At 36.1% G+C, this 26,307-nt stretch overlaps 1 protein-coding gene across 3 annotated transcripts in view; it reads left to right on the forward strand.

Moving 5' to 3' along the window:
- Window positions 1-26,307, forward strand: part of LOC138713942 (ATP-binding cassette sub-family G member 1-like) — a 73,761-nt gene that overhangs the window by 6,518 nt on the left and 40,936 nt on the right. For all 3 annotated transcript variants that reach the window (XM_069846495.1, XM_069846494.1, XM_069846493.1), the window contains exons 2-3: window positions 6,452-6,661; window positions 25,603-25,738. In XM_069846495.1, the coding sequence (XP_069702596.1) occupies window positions 6,556-6,661; window positions 25,603-25,738 (242 nt within the window). In that variant the 5' untranslated portion in view covers window positions 6,452-6,555. The remainder of the gene's footprint in view (window positions 1-6,451; window positions 6,662-25,602; window positions 25,739-26,307) is intronic.

Genomic DNA, 26,307 nt, shown 5'->3' on the forward strand with positions numbered 1-26,307 from the left:
ATTGCTAGGTGTATTATTCTTTAATTAATGAAGAATGGGTAAATAATTTCGGAGAATGACAAATTTATAGACACTTTTACTCGGCCTGTTACATACGTAAGCAGCAGGTACGTTTATCCCATTTTATATTGATCTATGATAATACCTAAATATTTAACTAGTGAAATTTCTACTAAGCATGGACAACTTTATTACAATTCTCAGGGACTAAGAATAATTTTTGCATCATTCTTACGTTAATTTATTTTTCTAAATTTGTGGGTTCGCGTAATTTTAAAACTGAGCAATTTAATTATAGATGTCAAGATGACAGAACATGAATTAATAATAGAATCGAAACTGCAGATCTCGTGAAACGCGATCAATTTCATGGTCGTCCCTCCATTTCAGTAAAAATTGTTATACAAACTAAAGAAACCATAACATCAATACTTCTTCCAACGCTGGAACAATAAACGTGTCCAACATGCGAGGTTGCCAGACTGCTTTGCTTGCATGACGATCGCTGCTATGTGAAGAGGGAAACTAACTTTGCTGTGACAGGGGAAAACAATTTGTCCAGTAATGCGAATTTATTGTAAGACGAATGTGTGTGCCTCTTGAGTGTACGTAATTCCTTGTGACGTCACATTATTATCAGAAACGTCGCGCTGCTCAGCCGACTAGACCCCTGCATTCTCTAGAGCAGCGTTTCTCAAACTATGGTCCGCGGAACACCTGTGGTCCTCGAGGTCTGCCCTTGTGGTCCTTCAAGAAAGACAGAAGAAAAAATAAAATTGAAACGAATTGCGTATCACACTATAGCTCATCTGGTGCCTGTAACCCAGGCAGGGACCACCCGAATTCATAACAGAGGACCAAAGTACCGAATCTTTCCATGTATTTACGACTTTCTTAATAGTTTTGCCGACACCCAGCCTGCACATTGAAATGGTCACGTACTGTACGTCGTACACCAATAATACAACTCTGAGGTCACAATTTGAAACTTATTTTCCAAGTAAATGTGACGAATTTTCATGGTTCGTGATGACTTTCATTGAGATATTGAACTAACAAACTTTCATTGAGTGAAAGAGAACAGTCAATTGAACTCTCGAATGACACCGGACTTAAATGAAATTCCCAGCGGAAGGTATGGTTAATTTCTGGACCTCATCACAACTGAAAAGAGAATACAGCGAACTGTACAATGGTGCTTTAGAAATTGTAATTCAGTTTGCTTCTACGTATCTGTGTGTATCACTAACTCTAATAAAAACAAAGTACCGAAATCGACTTGATGTATGTGACGATCTCCGACTTAAGGCTGGTTCACAATAAATCTGTAACGGGAAGACAACGAGAACAAGAAAGGAAATATTGTTAAAATAAATGTATTTAAATGTCAGCATTCACAATTAACTATTGTGAATGCTCACATTTAAATACATTTATTTTAACATTATTTCCGTTCTCGTTCTCGTTGTCGTTTCCGTTCCAGGTTTATTGTGAACCAGCCTTTAAGCTTACCAGCATACATCCAAGTAGGCTATAGAACAACTATGCAAGAATCGGCAGGCTCGTCCATCTCATTAGTGCGAGTACCAAAATTTTTTTTTTTTAGTAAATTAGTTAAAGATTATCCAAACTCTAATACCTTGAATTATTAAAAAAAAAATTAATTTTCTTGTATTAACATTAACTTAATTAGTAGACATCGGATTTTTAGGCACTAAAAATTGCAGTTTTAGGCGCCTAAAATAAGCTCAAAATTTGTAAAATTAGGCTCTATTTTAATGAAAATAGGCATTTTAGGCACATCAAGGTATCATACTTATTTCTTTCACTGAAATTTTTAGTCATACACTAAAATACGCACAAAAAAGTATGTTTAAACATTAAAAAAGAATACTATATTATATTTATAAACAGAGCTTCACAAATTTAATATATTGAAACTAATGAAATAATGATTATTGATATCAAGATTACTCATTTTAAGTTATTGAAATTCAGTTCCATGCTCAGACTTTATTATAATTATCTGCACAGTACACCACCAGAATTTTTTCTAAATTCTCCACAGTTAACCTTTGCCTTTTGTCACTGAGAATCATTTTGAAAGCAGAAAAACTTCTTTCAACCGAAACTGATGTGAGAGGCGCAAATTTTAAATTAGGTACAATAGAAACATCAATACTTACTGGAAAATTTACACTTTCCCCCGATATCACTCTTGATACTTTTTCCAACAATGAAAATCCTACATTCTTATTTAATACGTTGTCCCACTTATTTTTAACTTTTTTCCCAGTTTCGCCCAAAGCAGAATGTATGTTTACTTGAGCTTCCTTTACTATTGCTATTTGGCTACAAAGAGATTGTTTTTCACGTTCTAATTGTTCAATGCTTGCAGGTATGAAAGAAAAGTTTGATGTTATGTAGGCAATATCGTTTTTCACTCGTGAGTCATTCAGACAATCTTTCACTGCTTTCACACACGCTGCACTATCAGTTTCAGGTAATTTATCAATAACTGTGACCACTTCTTTAAAATACTTAGAATAATACACCACTGACTGAATCCAGGTTCCCCATCGTGTAACAACCGGCTGAGGTGGGAGTGGGATATCTAGAAAGTTCTCTCTGAATATTGAAATCCTGGATGGGGCTTTACAAAAACATTTTTTTGTGTCAGAAATAAACGAATTGACAAGAAGAAATTCATTCCGGATTGTTTCAGAAACCCTGTGAAGGCCATGTGCTAGACAGGTTACATGCGTGAGGTTAGGATAAAATGTTTTAAGAAGTGGAGGTGCAGCAACCATGTATGAGGCAGCATCAGTACAAAACAACAGAACTTTAGAATCGTCTATATTACCTGAGTATAAAGACTGTAGGCCTTTATTTACAAAATAAGCAATGGCTTGGCTATTCACTTTCGAAAGTTCCTTAACACATACGAGATGTGGAATCGAAGGTCCATCAGGACTAAGTTTTCCTACTACCATATTTGCTATATACCTATTCATAGGATCTGAGGTTTCATCCACAGAGACCCATAAGTAAGAATCACCTATATCATCCCGAATGGAAGCTAAAGTTTCATTGTATATTCTGTCTAAGTAATTTTTTCTTAGGGTCGACTCAGATGGGATATTTTGTTTGCAGTATTTTTGTAAAAACTGTCTTAAAACCGGATTTTCAATTGCATTCCAGGGAATGTTAGCAGCAACAAACGCTCTGGTTAAATCAGCATAGAAATTGCTGCTGAGATTGGATGAAGTAGGCTGTGTTAGTAAAGTTTGTTGCAGTTGATTTTTCTGCTGAGCTTTAGCCTTATGAGCCGCTCCTTGCACATGCTGCTTTAGGTGGCACTTCTTTTCTTGCGAAATCTAAAGATGTAAAGTAAACTGAATTAAAATAAAATCCTAATTATTGTATTGCCGTATTTCTATCACAAAGTTAGTGGGTTCGAACAATCAAAATTTTAATGACCTGCAAATACTTTAACTATCGGAATTTAAAAGGTTAAAGTGTAGTGGTCTTAAAAAGAATTATACCTCAGGATAGCTCAGTCAGTGTATAAATATTATAGGTCTACTCATTAAAATTAATAGAATTTATATATTTCAACTATTGTTACATACCTGTTTGCTACAAATCTGTAGAATATTATTTTTCCATCATAAGTGAATTCTGAATATTCTGTTAGCCATTGCCGCATCAATGTAGATTTTGCACTTATATTTTTCGGCATTATCGCGTTAAACTTCACAGGAAAACGTCCTACCGCTCAAAACTTCTCAACACAAATAAGGTGAGGGAAAGAGCAACTGTTAACGAGCATTCAAATGAACCGTTGTTATTGAGATTCAATTGGACAAAAATACAAAGTTCCACTTATTGTTGCATTTCCTGGTAGTGTTAACACTAGGAGGGCCATTCTTTTAAATATTTTGTAACGGTTTACCCTACTAATTCGCAGTTTTACGACTTTTCATAAATATTTCAAAAACACTCTTTCTCCAAAAATTGTGATTTTATGACACTCTGAAGGGCAGTACAGCTAATCGGTTTCAGACCGAAAACAGTCATTTTTATAGTAGGGTCTATACTAGTATAGTAGTATATCTCTGAATCGGTAGCAGCACATGTTGTGATTGTTGCCTGCTTCAAAACTAAGGTTGGTTCTTTGTCGGCATTTATGCCTCCAAAGATGTTAAATTCGGTGAAATCTATTGCGAGTGTCGTGAGATTCAAAACATTTTGTTTCCTTTATCAATGGTTTCATGGCCGGTGTGAAGCGAACTTTCCACTTTTTAAATGCCTTAAATTTCGCAATGAATGCATGTATAAATTATAAAAAGTAAGAGTAAAATGCGAAACTTTACAGTGAGTTAGGCATTTTTAGGCGAATATCAACAAATTAGGCTCTAATAACCGTTTTAGGGCATTTTAGGGCACTATAAAACTCTTTTAATACCTTTCAATTTCCATGAAACACAAATATTAATAATTATTTTTACTTTTCTCCTAAAGAAACAAAATAGGCATTTGCCCTGGAATCCGATGTCTGTTAATTAGTTAATACGAATATAAAATTAATTGAATTAAATTAATTTTAATTAAATAATTCTATTTTAAAATATAAGTATACTGGTATTAAAATATCCTACAAAAATTATAAATTTGCTTTCGAAGGAAACAAGAATAAGGTGGTCCGCGGAACTGTTCTGACTTAAAAAAAGTGGTCCTCACTTCAAAAAAGTTTGAGAAACGCTGGCCGACCCGAGTACACTGTTGCGAAGAGGACAGCCGGCAGGGACTTGATTTGCACGCAGTCGAGAATCGCGACCGATCGAGGTTGTTGCACTACAATTAATGCCTGATACCCAAACAGCCTACCTGACAAGGTTGCCACTTCTTTTCATCTCAGTACGACAATTAGACAGTATTTGAACATTTAAACAGAAACATACTTTTTAAATAACACAATTCTTTAAATGAAATAGGGGTTTATATTATCAATAATGTTATGCAGCATCCATCTTGTCGAACTCATTATGTTCAATGTAACTTAGTAAATATGTGATTGCATAAAATAACAGAGATTTTGTGATGTGTCTCAAATGTCTTCAAAAGCGAACATAATCTTTTCAGTCACTATATTTAATAAAAATAAACCAAACCTACAAGTTCACTTTGCTCAACATTTTTACAATAGTGCACATTAACAGATCCTTAATCGCAGACAATGATTCACGTTGAAGCTACTTATGGTAAGGTGTATGCAGATTTTATTATTCTACATTCAACAACCTTATCACGAAATATCAAGGATGGGGCAAACAAAATTGTTGCTGAAGTTATTCCAAAATTAAAAGAATCAATGGAAAAATCGCCATTTGGTTTTAAAATTAAGAATTTTTGTTCAATCTTATCTAGAATTTCTTCCTTGCTTTCTTTAATGTATTTACTTTTATTTACTATAAATGACACTCGGGAGGAAATTAAACGCAGAATATATATGGGAAATGCCTGTTATTATTCGGTTGAGAAGCTTTTATCATCCAGTCTGCTGTCAAAAAATCTGAAAGTTAGAATTTATAAAACAGTTATATTACCGGTTGTTCTGTATGGCTGTGAAACTTGGACTCTCACTTTGAGAGAGGAGCAGAGATTGAGGGTTTTTGAGAATAAGGTGCTTAGGAAAATATTTGAGGCTAAGAGGGATGAGAGAAAGTATATGATTATATCTCGTGACGACAATATTGTACTAAATGGAAATATAAAAATTGGAAATTTATCCTTTGAAGAGGTGGAAAAATTCAAATATCTTGGAGCAACAGTAACAAATATAAATGATACTCGGGAGGAAATTAAACGCAGAATAAATATGGGAAATGCCTGTTATTATTCGGTTGAGAAGCTTTTGTCATCTAGTCTGCTGTCAAAAAATCTGAAAGTTAGAATTTATAAAACAGTAATATTACCGGTTGTTCTGTATGGTTGTGAAACTTGGACTCTCACTTTGAGAGAGGAACATAGGTTAAGGGTGTTTGAGAATAAAGTTCTTAGGAAAATATTCGGGGCTAAGAGGGATGAAGTTACAGGAGAATGGAGAAAGTTACACAACACAGAACTGCACGCATTGTATTCTTCACCTGACATAATTAGAAACATTAAATACAGACGTTTGAGATGGGCAGGGCATGTAGCACGTATGGGCGAATCCAGAAATGCATATAGAGTGTTAGTTGGGAGGCCGGAGGGGAAAAAGACTTTTGGGGAGGCCGAGACATAGATAGGAGGATAATATAAAAATAGATTTGAGAGAGGTGGGATATGATAGTAGAGACTGGATTAATTTTTCTCAGAATAGGAACCGATGGCTGGCTTATGTGAGGGCGGCAATGAACCTGCGGGTTCCTTAAAAGCCATAAGTAATAAGGTTTCTTTGTTGCAGAAGTTGCTCCTTCGTCAGAAACGAATTATGTCCACACAAACTGCAAGTATGATGAAGTGCAGCTAATAAAGTATCGTATAACATTGATACGCACGCCGTTAGCAATGGAATCAGAGCTGCAGACGCGGAAGAAGGGGGAGATCCAGGTGTGTCCGAACCGCCTGACCATCGAGTTCCGCAACCTCAGCTACTCCGTGCAGGAGAAGAAAGGTAGGCATCACTGTTGTGCTTCAAAACTATGACTAAGTCTAAGTAGCCACGGATATCAATTTAGTTTAATGCAAAGTAAAAAAAAAAAACATCAAATCAGATATTGAGGGGGAGTTTAAAACCAGTGTTAATTGCGTTCTAGGTTTCACACCCTCAACCCTCACCTCCCTTTAAAATTTAAAAGGTCACTCCTATTATTATTATTATTATTATTATTATTATTATTATTATTATTATTATTATTATATTTAAGAGTATTCATTTGTTTATACATCTAATTCATTTGTTCTCACATTTTTTTTGTTGTCGCCTAGCAACCTGAATTGTTATTACTATCAGTTGATTGGGCAATTTCATAAATTAATATAAAGATTATTCCTGTTCTCTCTTGAAGGGTACAAATTCATTAATTTTAAATAATTTAATATCTAAAAAAACTCTTGCATTAAATGCTCAATTTTATTATCGTTCTAGTTTTATTGTCTTCCGCTCTAATCAACAATTACAATAATCCAGGTTGCATTGTGTTGTATTTATTAACATTCCACGGTATTCATACATTGCTTACAGCTAGAATATGGAACAAGTAAAAAAAACTTAATACTATTATAAAGTCTTAATTTATAGTCACAGTCTAGATGAAATATATACAGACGAGATTTACAATATAGTCTACTAGTACAACACAAAGTTTTAGTATCAATTTCATGAAGCGTTGTTGAATGTCATGAATTCACCTACAGAATAGAAGGCGTGAGAAATTAGGTACTTCTTTAATTTGGCCCTAAATAATCTTATGTTTTGAGTTTCATTTTTTATATCGATAGGGAGGCTATTAAAAATTTTTACTGCCATATAACGCATTCCTTTTTGATAGCACGATAGACTTGCCGATGGAGTATGAAAGTCATTTTTGACGTGTATTTATGCTATGAACTGTTGAATTAGTTACAAAGTTTTCACGATTACATACGAGGAAGATTATTAATGAAAAGACATACTGACAAGCCATGGGCATTATTTGTAGTTTTTTGAAAATAGTCCTACATGATTCCCTACATTTGGCACCTACTGTTATTCTAATTACTCTTTTTTGTAGTAGAAATATATTGTTACTATCTGTGGAATTTCCCCAGAATATTATTCCAAAACTCATTACCGAGTGGCCAGGAGGCAATAGAAAACAAAATATGTGAGAACAAATGAATGAGATGTATAAACAATTGAATTCTCATTCAGATTTAATTATCATAATACAGGGTGTCATTTGAAATGTCGAAGGGGAGGGGGAGTGAGAGGGTGAAACGTAAAATGCAATCAATACCAGTTTTAATCTTCCCCTCAATATTTAATTGAATTGTTTTTTTAATTAAATTTAATCGAAATAAACAGTTTTTTTAGACTGGTGAGTTTCGAAATTCAAGCCCTGTATGTGACCCTAAGGAGAGGCTCTCGTCTAGAGATCTCCATATCTATTCTTATGCAGACCAAACATAATTTATTGAACCGCAGTTTATTCTGCGTCGAAATTTAACTTGGGCGACGAATGGTGGAATTCTATACGACAGGATTCTTCCACGTCCGTGTAAGACATACATGGGCACAATTTTCGGTTACGTGAGGCACTCGATTTGAAATAGTTTGTTTACTAGGAGAGGAGACTGCAGAGTAGGATGGGAAATATAAACTGCTGTGACCTGCGTCACCTTATCGTAATCGCTAAGGCGGTCAGTGGCGAATTATTAGGAAAGCGCTTGGTTAACGTGAGAGACTAGAAAACTTTTATTCAATTTGGCAAATTAATTCGGCAGCTTTAATCATAAACCTCTTTACTATTTCTCCATCATTGAACTGATTTAAATCATAGGCGAGAAATTGCGTAACTAGCCAATAATATTCCATCACGTTGTCTACGTTTATTTTCTTGAATATTCTGGCGTTTCTCAAGATTACTTAATAGATTTGCACGTTCTCGACCTAAAATAATTTCAGAAAATCATATTTCGTTTTCTACGCACATTTGATATATATATATATATATATATATATATATATATATATATATATTTTTATAAGTTTCTTTTGGAAATAATACTTACAAACAACATTTAATTCCTCGTACCTTTTAATGCAGCGTGTTTAAGGTATAATGTCGTATTTAGTATACTATGCAAATGTTAAGATCATAAATTTTCTTCGGAATAGTACGAAAAATAACATTTAATTTGTCTTACCTTCTAATTCAGCATGTTCTTTATGACATAAGGAGTAATGTCGTTGTATATTAAATTTATTAATGCCTAATAGGATTTTCGAGCATAACATACATCGTATGTTCTCCCCTTCTAAACAGCAAAAAAACTCTTCCTCCCATTTCTCATGAAATAATCGTTTTCTAACGCGTACACACTGCTTTGATAATGCCATTATGCCACCACTGATATTGCTTAAGAAACTGATATAGAACCTGCCCACGCCTAGGAGCTACGTGAGGGAGGGACGGGGACTGTGAAGATGATGTCACTCAGAGCGATAAGCTCTGTGAAGGTCAGTGAGGCACAAATTCTCAAGTGAGGCACGATGCCACTGCCATCGTGATCTAGACCAGGCCGTAATGCAGGTTGTGTGACGTAACTCGATGAGTCGGGCTTTTCTATTTGAGTATACGGAGCTGAGTGAAATATATTACTTTATAGCGTGTCGGCGCTCAATTTTATTTAGTGTAATGTGTGTATAAGATACGTTCACTTCTTATTGCATAATATGTTGCAGAAATAATTACAAAACTGTGTTATTTTAATGTGAACGGAGTTTTACATGTTAACATAACCTGTTTGCATCAACATTTTAAGTTTAGAATGGAAGCTATTTTGAGATTTAATAAAGAAGAATTATTTATATTGTGATTTTAATTTAGCACATCTACCTTCCTTACTTGTAGGTACAACATTTACCAAAGTCCCTCCTATGAAATTAGTGTATGTACAGTTGTGTGTTAATCTGGTAGGTTAGATAAATACAATTCATTACAACCCAGTATAGTAGGGAACAAATAAATACTACAATTAAATTTTTATTCAATGTAATATGTGCGTAAGTTCCATTTATGTGTTGCATAATGTGGCAGGAATAATAAATAAAACTATGTTAGGCCTATTTTTATGTGAAGAGAATTTACCATGTTAACATAACCTATCTGCGTCAACATTTTAGGCTTAAGTTGAGAACGAAAACTGTTTTGAGATTTAATAAAGAAGAATATATTTTTAGGATAAACTTCAGAACATGGTTACCGTCCTTACTTGTAGGTAGAAAATTCGCCACAGTCCCCCCTATGAAATGTACATACGTTATATTACTTAGTAGCGTTGAGGTATAGTTCCGGTAATTTCTGAACTGAAAACAGTTGAATTTATTTTTTGTGGAGATGCATTTGATCCTATAAGCAAGGCATATTAAAATCCTGAACGAACCGAACTAATTTGTATATGCAAGATGTATGAATACGAAGGGAACTACCTCAGCGCTAGTTTAGCCCTAGTAACATATTACACTAATCAGACTTCAGATTGGAGTACCGTCTGAAACGAATAAATACAATTGAAGTGTAGACAAATTGCATTTGTAAGTTATACGTAGCGTTATGGTTAATTATAATGCATAATTGCGAATATGGAAATAAGGCAAGTACTGATAGAGTAAACATAACCTATAACTTCAACACATTAAAATATGCGTGCGATGCAACTGAAAATTGTTGAAACGTGCATAAATGAATGTGCAAGAATTTCGTAATGAAGCATGAGTGCTTTAACAGTAGGGTATAATACTATACTATATGTATCTCGTTTTTAGTTCAAATTGTGTATATTATCAAACGTCGTATTATTTACTCGTATAATGTAGGTTATTCACAAATAAAAAGGGCGCAATAATTTAAATTTAATAAGACAAATACGGTAAACTAGCAATAATGGATTAGACAAGAGTAACATCGGTAACGCTGCACTTAGGCCTAATCACAACTTACTTTACATGCCAGTCAATGTTTCACTTTCACGTATACTACTGGGTTCAAAAAGTTCCCGGAATTTTACTACCATTTTTCGTATTAATATATAACAAGGGATATTATACATTTGTTTTGTTGGTAACGTTCATGATGTCATTTCCTTAAAGTTTGTTGATACTGGCGATTGTTGGTTTTGAGTTTTAGGCAATTGTTTATCATAGTGTTTTGTTTGTTCGTCGCATTTTGTAATTATGTCCACAGAGCAACGTACAAACGTCAAGTTTTGTGTTTTGTTATACAAAACTCCTGCAGAGACATTAAGATTGTTGGAAGAAGCATATGGCGAAGCAGCAATGAAAAAAACTCAAGTGTATGCCTGGCATAAACGCTTTTCTGGTGGCCGTGATAGCATCAAAGATGACGTACGCAGCGGCCGACCAACAACTGCAACAAATGAAGCAATCGCTCAGCGTGTGCATAATGTTGTGAGGGACGACCGACGTAAAACCATAAAAGAGATAGCAGCAGAGGTCGGAATATCAGTCAGAAGTGTACACAATGTTCTTCACAAGCATCTCAACATGCATTACGTGTCTCAGAAGTTAGTTCCGAAAATGTTGTCGGCAGAACAGAAAGAAACAAGAATGACTCTTGCTAGGGACATGATCAGTATGGCTGATGAAGATGGTGATTTCTTAAACAAAATTATTGCTGGTGATGAAACTTGGTGCTACTTGTACGACCCAGTCCCTAAACGACAGTCATCTGAGTGGAAATCGAAAACATCTCCTCGGAAGCAACAATTTCCTAGGGACACTTCCGAAGGCAAAGTTATGTTGGAAGTTTTCTTCGACTCTCAGGGTCTTATCCACCATGAGTTCATTCCAGAAGGTCGTACTGTAACGAAAGAATTGTACGTAGAAATCCTCCGTCGCCTCCGGGACGCAGTGAGAAGGAAACGTCCAGAAAAGTGGGTAGAAAACAACTGGTTCCTTATGCATGACAATGCACCTGCTCATCGCGCAATTATTGTAAAGAATTTTCTTGCCAGGCACAACATAACTGCTTTGGATCACCCACCATACTCTCCTGATCTCTCACCACCTGATTACTTTCTGTTTCCCCGTCTGAAAAGTCATCTGAAAGGACGGAGATTCAATGCTGAAGAGGTTATCGCAAACGCGACGAGAGCACTAAGACGGGTTTCACAAAATGGCTTCCAGGCTGCTTCCAGGAACTCTACACGCGTTAGCAAAAGTGTGTTGTTGCGGAAGGCAACTATTTTGAAGGGAATGCTGTAGAATAGTGTTTGAAGTACGTTGTTTCTATGATACTAGCAAATTCCGGGAACTTTTTTAACCTAGTATGTGTATTATTACACATATTTAGCCTACTGTTTATAAGACCAAAATTTCACTTAACCACATAAGGGCGCAATGTTTAATCGAAATAAAGGCAGGTATTACACATACGAACTTTGCCTGCAACAACGTAATTTTCACACCAAAAATAATATTATACCTTAAATTGCAAGTAAATTGTGTCTCAAGTGTCTCACAATCACTGTTTAAAATTTTACTGACGCAATTACACTGCATTTCAGAGAAATATATGTTATTCTTCATGCACTGCAACTAATTCATATGGTTGAAAGACCGCCCTTCGCGATCAGCTGTTAAGCGAGTCACGTGGTCTGCCTTACGGCCTGTATTAGATCACGATGGCAGTGACGATGCCCATCTATGGCGCAAGACATGGAGTCCACAGCTTTATTTCTCTCCCGCAGGAAACCATGCTAAGGATTTTATCGCCCTTTAAAATCCATCGTCCTCGACCGGGTTTGAACCCGGGTCCGTTGTCAGTATAACCAAGGACCACCGAGGACGCCATCTTCATGGCACTGAAATGCTGGGCCGAAGCCTTCATTCGTAAGAGTGAATCACTTCTGTTTTTATAATGACAAACCTTGATCATACCGCAATAACCTCGGACCGTGTGGGATCGTACACAACGTGTGAATGAAAGGCACAACATGTCATAAAACAGATCCTAAAGTTATTCATCTCTTCCGGAGGTCCTGGTTTTAGTCACACACCCGCTATCTGATTTTCATGAGTTCAGAATTCAGTTCTTTTATTTATGAAGGAAAAGGTTACATGCAAACAGAATTGAAGCGTAGACTTTTTCCCTGTAAACACTGAACATGTTGTGTATTCATTAGGGACTTCAAAGCACGTGCATCACACTACAGTTAGGCCCGATTGTATAAACCATTTAATCTTAGATCAGAGGTTAAATTGATCCTTGTTTCAGCTGAACTTGGAATTTTGTGTTGTATAAAGTCTAATCTGAGATTAATTTGTCTCAAACTAAAGTCTACTTTGACTGAAGAAATTTCTCCGATTAAGTTAGATGATCCAAGTTCAGTTATTTCTTTTCTGTTTGAAATATACGAGTGACAGATTGTGCAAATAAAATACCTATTATTATTAATATTAATAGATATGTTAGGTACATTTATATATATTTATTTCAATTTCTTGCCTTAATACACAAACATTCTTATATTTTATAAGGCTCTATCGTGTTTAGCAGTATCAAATAACATAACCTATAATTATATTATGTTTATAACAACCATTAATTATTAATGGATATGATAGGTACATTCATAAATGTTCAATTAACTGTATTACTAAACGAAAATTGTCGTTTTATAAAGCTTTATTATGTTTAGCAGTATCAAACACCATAACATGATAACAACTTGGAGAACAGTCAACCTACTTATTGTCCGCCATTATTTACATTGCAAAAAAACCAGTGTCTCCAACAGAGTGTAATACGGAAAGTCGCGAAAAAGTAGTTGTAAATCCGCTAGATTTCTCATTATCAACAAAGAAAGATTAAATTTTGTCACTATGGGGTGCTAAAAAGGTCACTAAATCCCTATTTAAGCAATATAAAAGTTAAAAGAAATTGTTGTTGAAAAAGAGTTAAAATCGCTAGATTGGCAACACTGAACAAACCTGTATAACATGGTCCGCGCATCACGTATTTCACCTGTTTATGCGATGTTGCCAAATCCTTTTCACGTGAACTTAGATTGCATTTGAACCAAGGTAATTTGATCGCAGAAAAGTTTTATACAATAGAAGAAGTGTCTGAACTCGGTTTACTTTTCGATCTTCGATCAAAGTTGATCTTTAGTCAGGGAGTTTTATACAATTGGGCCTTAGTGAGCAGTGGCGGACAAACATACAGAAGGCCGCCTATACAGGGTGGAAGGGAACTTACTACATTCACAAGTATGAGGAACAAGAACGTGTTATATAATTTCGTTCTCTGCGAACGACGTGTTTATTACAGCTTCCATAAAAGTGTCTGAAATATGAGTTATGTCTGTGCAGAGTAAGCTGTTTCAGTATTAGTCACGTTTGGATTAATTACCTGAAAAGGAGTTGCAAAATCCACTCAACTATAATAACGTGGTTGTGGAAAGCCGGCAACACTGCAGCTGGGGTACTTCACAATAAACCCACCCCTGGAAGTCTGTAGGATGCTGTACAGTTGTACAGGGTTGCTACATGTTTCAGTTCATTTTCTTGACATACCCTGAATTCTATTAGATTATGGATCTTATCGAAAACATTCGATAAAGTTTGCTCCTGATGAGCAGATCTAACTCTTGCGTGTTTGACTTTTTATATTCTATATACTATTTTCAGTTGTCATTCACCAATGACAAACATTTCTCCCGCGATGATTTAATTTCCGGCGCACTGTGACACATGAAGGGAAAGAAAACAGGCTAAGAAAAGGCGCCATGCAGGTAGCCTATTTATGAAGGGTGCAGTAGCGGCTCTACCACGTGGTCACGTGTCTCCTAGTGGTAAATGAAATTCACCAGATTTTATTTAGTTTTGAATTTTTTCATTCAGCCCTCTTTCCTTTAATCTTGATTCAGGACTGACTCTTGTGGCAATGTGGCAACATTGTGCTGGTCACATTTCCATGGTCCTCCGAAAATCCGGAACGTATAGCATCTCTAATTGCAGCCCAAAGCATTTGTGCACCCGTCACGGGAAGAGTTGCGTGCCGATTGTGTCACTCGGCTAAGCAGGCTCGACAGTCAACTAGTAGCCTACTTCTGGTGATTGTCACAGATCCACCCAGTCGTACAATTCCCAGTCACGGACAGCGAAACCTTTCTTTCGCCTGCAGTCATCCAGAACGCACCACCAATCCCATCTACGAACCCGAGGGACGATCTACAAGGAGCACTGGCACGGCGAACAGCCGATACGACGTCGAAGAAACACAATAGTGCTCTGTTTTTCGAAACGGAGATAATAATATAATTGTTGGTGGATTGAAGACAGACAGACGGGAGAAACCCGAGGAAAACCCTTAAAATCTCGAATTTGTCCACTACAAATAGACTACATCCCCGGGATTTGAACTCGAGTCCGTAGTAGCTGTTAAGTCAGCGCTCGCTCTTCTGCCACTACTCACATCGTGGCACACTCAGCGAGACAATCCAATGAAGGGGAAGTACTGTACAGTATGTGGACCTGGCATGATGAATATCACCAAAATCATGAAAATAGCAATAAGTATCTAGGTTCACATTGATAAATAAGTGTATATAACTTTCTGTAGGACGTATACTGGAATTACAATTATTGTAATGTGAATAGTCTGCCCATCTGCCGGATGTTTATAATAAACACAATATTGTATTTCATCTTGGAATCAAACGTCATCATTTTTTAGTGCAGCTGCCTCGTGTAACAGTCAATAAGAAACAAGTTTACATATTCCAATGTATAAAGTGAAGTGCGATGTAGTGATCATTCTAAGCACACAACAGTAGGTACATCATTACACTGTCCATGTATCTGCAGCACTGATTGAGAATTGTCCCTCATATCATAAGTGTGACAGTTACAACATACACAAGCATACGACTAAGTTTCGCGTCTTAATTTTGAGTCAGAAGCAACAACAACAATAATAATAATAATAATAATAATAATAATAATAATAATAATAATAATAATATACATACATACAAATGGCTTTTAAGGAACCCGGAAGTTCAATGCCGCCCTCACATAAGCCCGCCATTGATCCCTATCCTGAGCAAGATTAATCCAGTCTCTACCATCACATCCCACCTACCTCAAATCCATTTTAATATTATCCTTCCATCTACGTCTCGGCTTCCCCAAAAGTCTTTTTCCCTTGTTTTTATGTTATAGATGTAGAATTATGCATGGAAGAAAGTACCAAGTGTTATATGCTAGCTACACGTTGCAGATTGAAACGTAAAGTACAGCTTAGGCAATTGAACAAATACAAATCGTAACAGCATATTAAAATGAGTTGAGTCTTGCACAAAACTAGACGCAAGCGCAAGATAAAAAAATCTTATATTAAATATTTAATTTGTAGAAATTGTATTTAAAAAATGATATATGTACAGTACGTGTAAAATTATAAAGTGTGTAATGTAAGGTTTTACATGATTATATGTATATAATTTTTGTCTGTGAACTATAATATATCATGTGTCGTCACTACTGTCGGCTGGGACACACGACAACACGTTACTGTTTGTAAACAAAACGCACGGAACAAGGATGCCTATCCTGATACAGCTACTTAATCCAAACCTTAATAGAAAGACATAGGACATATTAGATGCAAGACATACAGGAGTCTCATTTTAAAATGCCGGTTTTTTAAAAACATTATCTCTTTTAAGCTTTAAGATACAAATTATTTAATCTTCAAAATAAAATAAATGATTCCGTGTCATCTTTCAGCTAAGCTCAATCTCAGTGGTCACTGATACAAGGAACTCGCGGAGTTCAGAATCGGGTTTCTTTATATAGGGCTATAATATTATATGCCGTGTGTTTTTCTAAGTAAAGTGACATCAAAAACTTTTCCCCTGCATTTTTAACTATGTCCTGATTGTACCTATGCAATGTAAAATATTACCATGGCAACTCTACATGCAAAGCCTGCATGGTATAGTCAAAAAACAAGGAAAAATGTATGGAAAAAGTGTTTGATGTCACTGTATAAGACATACGGATTCAACATATCCATAGAAACCATGTATAAAAACAATGAAGAAATAGTTAATCTGTAGACCATATTTAGAAATTAGGAGGCTTTGACAATTTTTCGTAAAACAAGAGAACACCATTTGTAGTTGCTAAGTCAAAGTCTGATGTTCACCTGTTTTACAAACTGTCAAGGCCTGCTAATTTGTAAACATGGCCCTCTGATTAACTATTTCTTCATTGATTTTGTACATGGGTTCTTATGGCAATGTTAAATCCGTATGTATTGGGTTGGTGCATAAGTTCGCAGCGTTTTTCGTTGCTATGGTAACTGTGTTACTATAGTACTACTGAATGAATGAAAGTACACAAAAACGCTACGAACTTAAGCACCAACCCAATACTATACCCAGAAAAACCGCGATTCACATAATATACCTACATATAAATGTACCCAGGAAGAAATGGAGCATGGATGAAAACATGATGGTCGGAAGAGGCAATGTAAAAGCCAACTTCGTAAGGATTCGAGTGCATCTGGTTCTCGGCTTTCACCCATGAGGTGTTGAGCGGTATGCACTTTGGGAACACAGCGTGTGATTCCACCAGACAGTCAAAGTGATTCACTGTTACAGACCTGGCAGACTAGCCACTGATTTCAGGGGTACAGACTGCTATAAGAAACGCATAAAACATTTATAAGACTGGAGAGTAGCAGACAGTAAGGTTTCACTACCGCTGAACCAGTTTACAGGCCACGACAACTTCATTATTTGCCACTGATGAACTTGATGTGGCACGTGTTGCATAGGATCAGAAGTTGGTCTGAAAGTGCCTGTTGATGGTCTTTCTTAAAATCTCTGGAAATATTCTCAATGTTCCATAAAAATGAATGATCGGAGAGTGGTAGATATCCAATTGCTGAAACGCTGAAATCAAGGTTATGCTACACACCAATTCGGTTAAAAAACTATTGGTTACGCAACCATAACTAGAAGTGACGGGATTTAAGGACAATCCCAATAATCGCGTAATAATAAATCTCTGGACTCGAACTGAAGTACTTTCTTCAGCACTGCACTGCAGTGTGCTTTATTTGAAGTCACACAATCCACGTACCCGACATCGAGGCATATGAAACACAGAATGGAGTGTGGAAAACCATCACGAGTGATGTCATCGTATTACAATTTTATCCAGCTTAAACATTTCACGTTGTTCGTTTAACTAATGGCGGGTATTTGACTGTTCGTCATTCACCCATATGAAGCCAGTTGTGTAGACCAGTTTACTGACAGAGACGTTGTCCAGGGTGCGCCATACGAGGCTGGTCTACGCTACAGCCGCGATGAGATGGAGATTTGTTGGGATACGACAGGGGATCCGGAGTTCCCGGAGAAAATCGCGACCACGGGCTTGACCAACACAAGTTATCAATCGGGGGCATGCTGGGGATCGAACTATATCCACAGGATTACAAGTCCATCGCTCTAGCCACTAGACCACCGCGGAGGCTTTCACGTTAAAAATAAGCGTGTTATGCAATTCCGTCCCTCTGCCATACACAAACACATGAATACATGGTAATACTACGTAACAGTGCTAACAGAAACTTGTTATGTGAAGCTTACCTTCCTGAAGATATCATATGAAACGTAAACTCTAAGGGCCGTATTCATAGACATTTTTAGCGCGGGTTTCCGGTGGATGATCAGCGTTTTTCGTATCCATAAACCAGTGTTAGCGATAGGATATGATTTGAATTCTGTACTAGTAACCAGTGGATAGCCGGGGCTAGCTTAGTACGCTCGTAGCGCGTGCTGCGAAATGTCTATGAATACCACCCTAATAATTTTATTTAATCTCGTCTTTAAGTTTACACATTATACCCGGATCACTTTTCTTTTTTCTGCATTGTTCTGCAGTATGTTATTCATATTTCTCCAAGTGGCGGCCTGAACACCTGCAGACTTCTAACACATGAGTACAGGCTGTTACAAAAGTAATATGCGTTACAAGAGCGGTATGTTGAAGTTTTCATGTTCGAGGAAAAGTTTGAAAAAGCGAAACGTAGTTGAACTTTTTTAATTTCCGAGAATTTAAAGAAAACATACCGCTCGTGTATCGTACATTATTTTGTGCGAAGATCGTTTATTACATACCTGAAAGAGGAATTTCTAATTAGTTGCAATGAAATCTCCATCTTGGTTTCTGTTTAATGACAGCAAATGTGCAAAAAAAAATCTATCTTCAACATTGTTGCTTTAAAATGTTTTCTGTGTTTACTATACTCCAGCAGGCCGTGATATACGTCTGTCTTTTTTTCCCCCCCAGTCTATAAATGCGAACTTAAAACAAACGGTAAGGTTATGTAATGATTTAGAGTTTACTTAATTTTTGCAAATATTTAAAAACAATAATTAACAGTGCAATTTAGGTGAAATTGCAGTGGTAAGTTTCCAATTTATAATTATTACTATATTGAACGTCTCTAAAAATAATATGTTAAAAGCCTAAAGCAGTAAAATCAATATGTCACTTAAGCGGTAAGAAGAGGGAAATTGTTATGTATGTTAGGTTGGGAATACTGAATGTGGAATTTTAGACTTATCGTGGATTGGTTTTGTGCGGAAACCAAGCAAATACGCACGATCTCGCATAAAATAAACATTACAGTGCTTCCATTCCTCAAATGAGGTATAGATTTTCTTATATATTCAGAAATTTAAAATAAATGTCATAGTCCAGACACGTGATCTGAAAAAATTAATTTTTCAATTTAAGCACAGAAACTTAATCATAAACAAAACCAAAAAAGATCTTTTGAATTCAATATTTTCTAACGATAAAAAAAAAGAGTTCAGACAAGTTTATGTGGGGGGCAATGCCTCCCCATCCCCTCCATAACTCCGCCTATATTAAGTTGTGAGCCAAGATATGACGTTATTGACGTTTATTCATTATAATTTATTTCTGATCATTCCTACATTGACTGCATTCATTTCTTCATTTAGTTAGAACAGTCCAATTGTTCTAGAACAAAATAATATCCTATCTAGCTACATGTCAGGTGGCAGAGAGTTGGTCGAAGCGAAAATGCAATTCGCATTATCGGAATGTGCAATGATTGTAGCAAGGCCTCGTGACTTCTGACAACTGTACTTCGTTTACAATAGAAGTCTCAGCTTGTCCTCAGCTGATTTGTCAAAGATCCGCCTCATTGCACGTTACGGTTGGGTGTCGAATAAGTCAGCAATTGCTGAAATCAACCAACGTGATAATCAAGGTTGTCCGCTTTCACCAGCTTCAGGCAGAGCGGGTCAACTGGTGCAAAAACGGATTTACAATATTTGTGGAAAATGAAACATATGGACGCAATAATAATAATAATAATAATAATACCTACTCACAAATGGCTTTTAAGGAACCCGGAGGTTCATTGCCGCCCTCACATAAGCCCGCCATCGGTCCCTATCCTGAGCAAGATTAATCCATTCTCTATCATCATATCCCATCTCCCTTAAATACATATTAATATTATCCTCCCATCTACGTCTCGGCCTCCCTAAATATATTTTTTTTCCTTCGGCCTCCCAACTAACACTCTATATGCATTTATGGATTCGCCCATACGTGCTACATGCCCAGCCCATCTCAAATGTCTGGATTTAATGTTCCTAATTATGTCAGGTGAAGAATACAATGCGTGCAGCTCTGCATTGTGTAACTTTCTCCATTCTCCTGTAACTTCATCCCTCTTAGCCCCAAATATTTTCCTAAGAACCTTACTCTCAAACACCCTTAATCTCTCTTCCTCTCTCAAAGTGAGAGTCCAAGTTTCACAACCATACAGAACAACCGGTAATATAACTGTTTTATAAATTCTAACTTTCAGATTTTTTGACAGCAGACTAGATGATAAAAGCTTCTCAACCGAATAATAACAGGCATTTCCCATATTTATTCTGCGTTTAATTTCCTCCCGAGTGTCATTTATATTTGTTACTGTTGCTCCAAGATATTTGAATTTTTCCACCTTTTGGAAGGATAAATCTTCAATTTTTATATATCCATTTCGTACAATATTCTGCCCACGAGACATAATCAAATACTTTGTCTTTTCGGGATTTACTTCCAAACCTATCGCTTTACTTGCTTCCAGTAAAATTCCCGTGTTTTCCCTAATCATTTGTGGATTTTGTCCTAACATATTCACGTCATCCGCATAGACAAAAAGCTGATGTAACCCATTCAATTCCAAATAATAGTAATAGTAATAATAATAATAATAATAATAATAATAATAATAATAATAATAATCTAATTTGAAGAAAGAATTGTCCTGAATCTGAAGATGTGGCCATGTCCATATTAATTTCCTGCGAAGTTTGTAGGTTTTAATGTACACATGAACTTATAAACTACCAATTTCCACTAACCAATATTTACTTAACAACATGAAATTTTACCCCAATGCAAAACAATGTGATTTTTTACTCCTATGTGCGCTGAATGCGATAATGAATTTCTATTGTTCATACCACAGTATTAGTTTTAGTAAGCACGAGTTATTCCAATAGCATTTATCCGGTTCAGGCCTCGCTAGATCGTAGAGATGAGTAAAAATAACCGGCTATTTTGACAAGGTTAACCGGTTAATTACCGGTCATTTATGCCGGCTTAACCTGGTAACCGGTTCTGCTCATCAATAACCGAACGACCGGTTATTTTTTTAAATATAGATTGAATAAAAATAATGTATTTATTTGTACACCAGCATTACAAACAATCTTTATCGTTAGTCAAAATCTTGCATAATATGCTACACTATCGCATTACTGCCATAATATCACCATGACAACTAAAACGTCATGACTTCTATTCAGGAGGCCTAGTTTGTCTCATTCTGAAACGATATGCCAATGCTATAGTATCATTGTACTCATAGTAACTTCTTTCTTCACAGATCATGATATCACAAAGTACTATATACAGTCACGAAGCTTGAGTTTTGAGGGTGCCAGAAACAATAGACTGTGACGGTACTATTTTGCATTGCCTGTAATGAGGCGATATTAGCGATCCTAGTGGTGAGCAACTATCTGATGTTTGCATATTTATTACGTATTGAGATTCGCGACTGTATATACTAGACTGTGATGATATCAAACTTCCCGTCATTACAAATCTGATTTTTTTCTTTTTTGCTCTGCCATACTGTAATACACTAATTACATGTATCTTAATGGCATGGATTAAAGTACTGCTGTTCATTATGTTATTGCAACTATCGATTTACAACTAAGCATATGCGATATTGATTAATATCGTACTCGCAACATCCCGCAAGCCTTGAGAGCACCAATCCAAAATGACAGGCGCAAGTTTTGAAAGTGACATTGATGGAATCACTCAAATAAACATTAACACAACTCCAAACATTTCACTGGGAGCCATTCCCCAGATAAATTTCACAAACTGCACAATCAACAATATCTATTTAAAATAAAATAAATTATATTCATGTTAATTTTAATATTCTAATAAATTGAGTTAATTTCCCGTGTTTTAATGTGTGTTGCTTTGAGGTTAAAATCTCCATACCAAGCCCAGCAAAAAATCAACAAATACGGCGTACACGCCTGCCATCTGTTGCACTACTCGGGAACACGATGAAAAGACACTCACACTAGTGCCATCTGTTGCAATAGTCGAGAACATGCTGAAAATACATGCATGTTCACCATTTCATTATTTTTTATTTATTTATTTATTTAAATTTAAATATACAGAATACAGAATATAATTACAACTATAGAAATAGAAATAAAATAATACAATCAATATAAAAAAGGAGATACAGTAATATTAACAAAATTTGAGGACCGAATGAGCAGCGCTCGTGTTCGGTCGCAGTTCAGATATATTATTAATAAGTATTATCATGAAAATAACATGGCAACATATTTGTAAAAGCTCAAAACTGAGACCTATAATTATGGTCGAACAAAAACAGTCGTATGCATCTTGTGTATAAGACGCTCGTATGAAAATTATAAAACTATAAAACTCGAGTAAGCTCATTTCATAAACAATCGCGTCTTAATCACTATTATAATAGGCTCGTTGTATAATATTGTGACAGCGACGTGAGATTCGAACTCACGACCAGCGTCCCGCAAGAGAGAAGATCGCGCGGAGCACTTTGGGATGGCGCGCGGCGAAGAGGGGAAAGGGCCAACGCGGCGAGAGAGTGGAGCGAGAGTGCGCGCGCATCTGGTGCTGGTAGAGAGGAGAGGGCTCTGGCTTTTTCTGGAGTGCCATCTCTAGAGACGCGTGGAACCTTCGAGGCTACGTCGCTGTGGTTATAAATTACGGACGCGAAGGAACGACAGCAGTTTTCAGTTGATTAGTCAGCCAGTCAGTGAGAAAGCCAGAGCAAGCAAGCCAGTCTTGTGTACCGGAGTTCGACTCGAGTGTGCGTCCGCATCTGCGTCAGCATCCGAAGGCCTGAGTTCGAGTGCAGTGGACCGCAGTTGGAGGGACCTGAGTTCGAGTGCAGTGGACCGCAGTTGGAGGGACCCGAGTTCGAGTACAGTGAACTGTCTCTGAAGGTCTTTGGTTCGAGATACTGTGAACTCGAGTGACTGAGATAGAAGAACTGTGAACTGAGAACTGATAGTTCTGATTTGTAAATAGTGATTTGTAAATATTAGTTAAGATTAACAGTTCATTGTTGTGCGTAATAGTACAAGTAAATTGTCATTGTCGTCGGTGGAGTGCTATACCGAATACTGTGTTGAGTGAAGATCCAATTGTTGACGAGAGCGTTTAAGGTGAATTGTAGAAAGGAATTATTGTTGTGACGAATAAATTACATTGTTGTTGTTACTAATAAAATTTACAATATATTATATTGTTTTATAACGCTGTCATGCAAAAAATAGCGTATGAAACTGGTTTATAATGTTATACAATTATTGCGTTATAAACTTGTTTCTTAATATGCTCGTCTATGAAATATATCTCAAATACCTGTCCAACATCGTTTATTTTATAAGTAAACAGCTTGCAAATCAAAATTATTGTCGCGTGGATCTTTCCTACTCACTTCATCTGTCCATAGATGACAAAATGAGATTCGATTCTCATTCAACTGTTAATAATCTACGCCTTTCTTAATCGTTGACTTCTCAGAATATTGGAGCATTTTCAACGGCGAGAAATGTTAACTTCAGTATTTATTGGTTACAGATAAGCAGACTGTCTGTCGGAATGTGTCATATACAGATTACTACCGCACTGAAAAAATGATGTAATTGTGTAGTTTTATTTTATTTTTTATATTTATTATAAGCCCTTGTGAATTAAGTGAGCAACTTGTTTATTTTGTTTTTTGCTTCTTTCTGCTTGTCTATAGTGCGGTTTTGAACTCCCGACCACGAGGTTTGCTCATACGGGGGTAAATTCTTTAATTTATATTTCTGTTGTATGTACCTATGTAATAGTTTTTAATGTACCTTTGTGCGAGATCGTGAGTATTTGCTTTGTTTCCGCACAAAACCAATCCGCGATAAGTCTAAAATTCCACATTCAGTATTCCCAACCTAACACACATAACAATTTCCCTCTTCTTACCGCTTAAGTGACATATTGATTTTACTGCTTTAGGCTTTTAACATATTATTTTCAGAGACGTTTAACATAGTAATAATTATAAATTGGAAACTTACCACTGCAATTTCACCTAAATTGCAATGTTAATTATTGTTTTTAAATATTTGCAAAAATTAAGTAAACTCTAAATCATTACATAACCTTACCGCTTGTTGTTTAAGTTCGCATTTATAGACTGGGAGGGGGGGGAAAGACAGATGTATATCACGGCCTGCTGGAGTATAGTAAACACAGAAAACGCTTTAAAGGAACAATGTTGAAGATAGATATTTTTGTTTTGCAAATTTGCCGTCACTGAAAAGAAACCAAGATGGAGATTTCATTGCAACTAATTAGAAATTCTTCTTTCAGGTATGTAATAAACGATCTTCGCACAAAATAATGTACGATACACGAGCGATATGTTTCCTTTCAATTCTCGGAAATTAAAAAAACTCAACTACGTTTCGCTTTTTCAAACTTTTCCTCGAACATGAAAACTTCAACATACCGCTCTTGTAACGCATATTACTATTGTTTCTATAACTTTATATATATTTTTATGGTTTTCTTATTGTAATAATAAATGTATATTTAAATTTAAAACTGAGATTTATATACTACAATTTAATAAACTCTTGTTATCACTTGTAGTTTTTTTTTATGAACTCTATTATTCAGCATCTAATGACGTCATTTTTGGTTAGTTAACAAATCGTTGTAAATTGGTCTTTGAGTACATTTTCAGGAAGCTTTCATTTTGTCTTCGTGACTAATTTTTCGAATTCAAAAAGTTATTTTTGAACGGTTAACCTCCTTTAATTTTCATTTCATTTCATTTATTTTATTCCATAGATCTTACATGAGCAATGAAGCTTTAAGATGTGGAACAAGTCAAAATTTTACAATATTACAATTGCAATTTTTACAATATTTTACAGTTTTTATAGTTTTATAATTTTGTAATTTTCTACAATTTTTAACAACATTTTGGCGAGCTGTAGTGAGATCATGTGAGGCCCGAGTATTCGCCAAAAGATTACCCGGCATTTGCCTTATGGTTGGGGGAACCTCGGTAAAAACCCAACCAGGTAATCAGACCAAAGCGAGTGACAAATCAGACCAAAGGGGGTTCTACATTTTAAAATAGGCTGATCGGTTATTTCCAGCCCTACACTAACGTTGGATCTTTCCAGTTTCAGCACGCAACGAGCAGCAGATAGCGATCCTGAGGGACGTGAGCGGCAAGTTCCGCTCAGGACGGCTCACAGCTGTGCTAGGGCCGTCAGGGGCCGGCAAGTCCTCTCTGCTGAACGTGCTGTCAGGCTTCAAGTAAGTGAAACGCCTGCTTTTAGTAGTAAGTTGCTAATATTTTACTTAAAATTTCGTTCCTCGAATAGACCTATTTCCCAGACAACTCTGTCGTATACAGAATGTTGTACTATGGATCTATTGTATTGTAGGAATATACAGTAATGCCATTAATTTCAAGGGATTATTTTTTATATATATTTAAAACACAAAAGTTTAACACAATTTTGCTCGTTTGTGCTTCCTTTTCGAGAAAAAAGCTATTTTACGTCAAACATTTCACACCGTATTTTGGAAAGCTATTTAATTAATTCTCAATATGGTTAGTCAGTTTAAGAGATCAGTGCACTATGATAATAAATTACTGAAAGAATTTTAGTTTTGTCCTTTAAACGCTGATCCCAACAAATGTAGGTTTTCGATCTGCAAAGGAATCTTAAAGCCAGCTGCACTGTCACAACGCTGGAGAGATGCAGCGCAACTGGTAACGTGAGGTTTTTTAATGAGAGACAAATGAGGCCTTTGGAAAGCAAAACTCTTTGCAATAATAGAATATACCTGTACTACCATTAACCACCACCACCAACTAA

The sequence above is a fragment of the Periplaneta americana genome, chromosome 14 (genome assembly GCF_040183065.1).
Source record: "Periplaneta americana isolate PAMFEO1 chromosome 14, P.americana_PAMFEO1_priV1, whole genome shotgun sequence".
NCBI lineage: Eukaryota > Metazoa > Arthropoda > Insecta > Blattodea > Blattidae > Periplaneta > Periplaneta americana.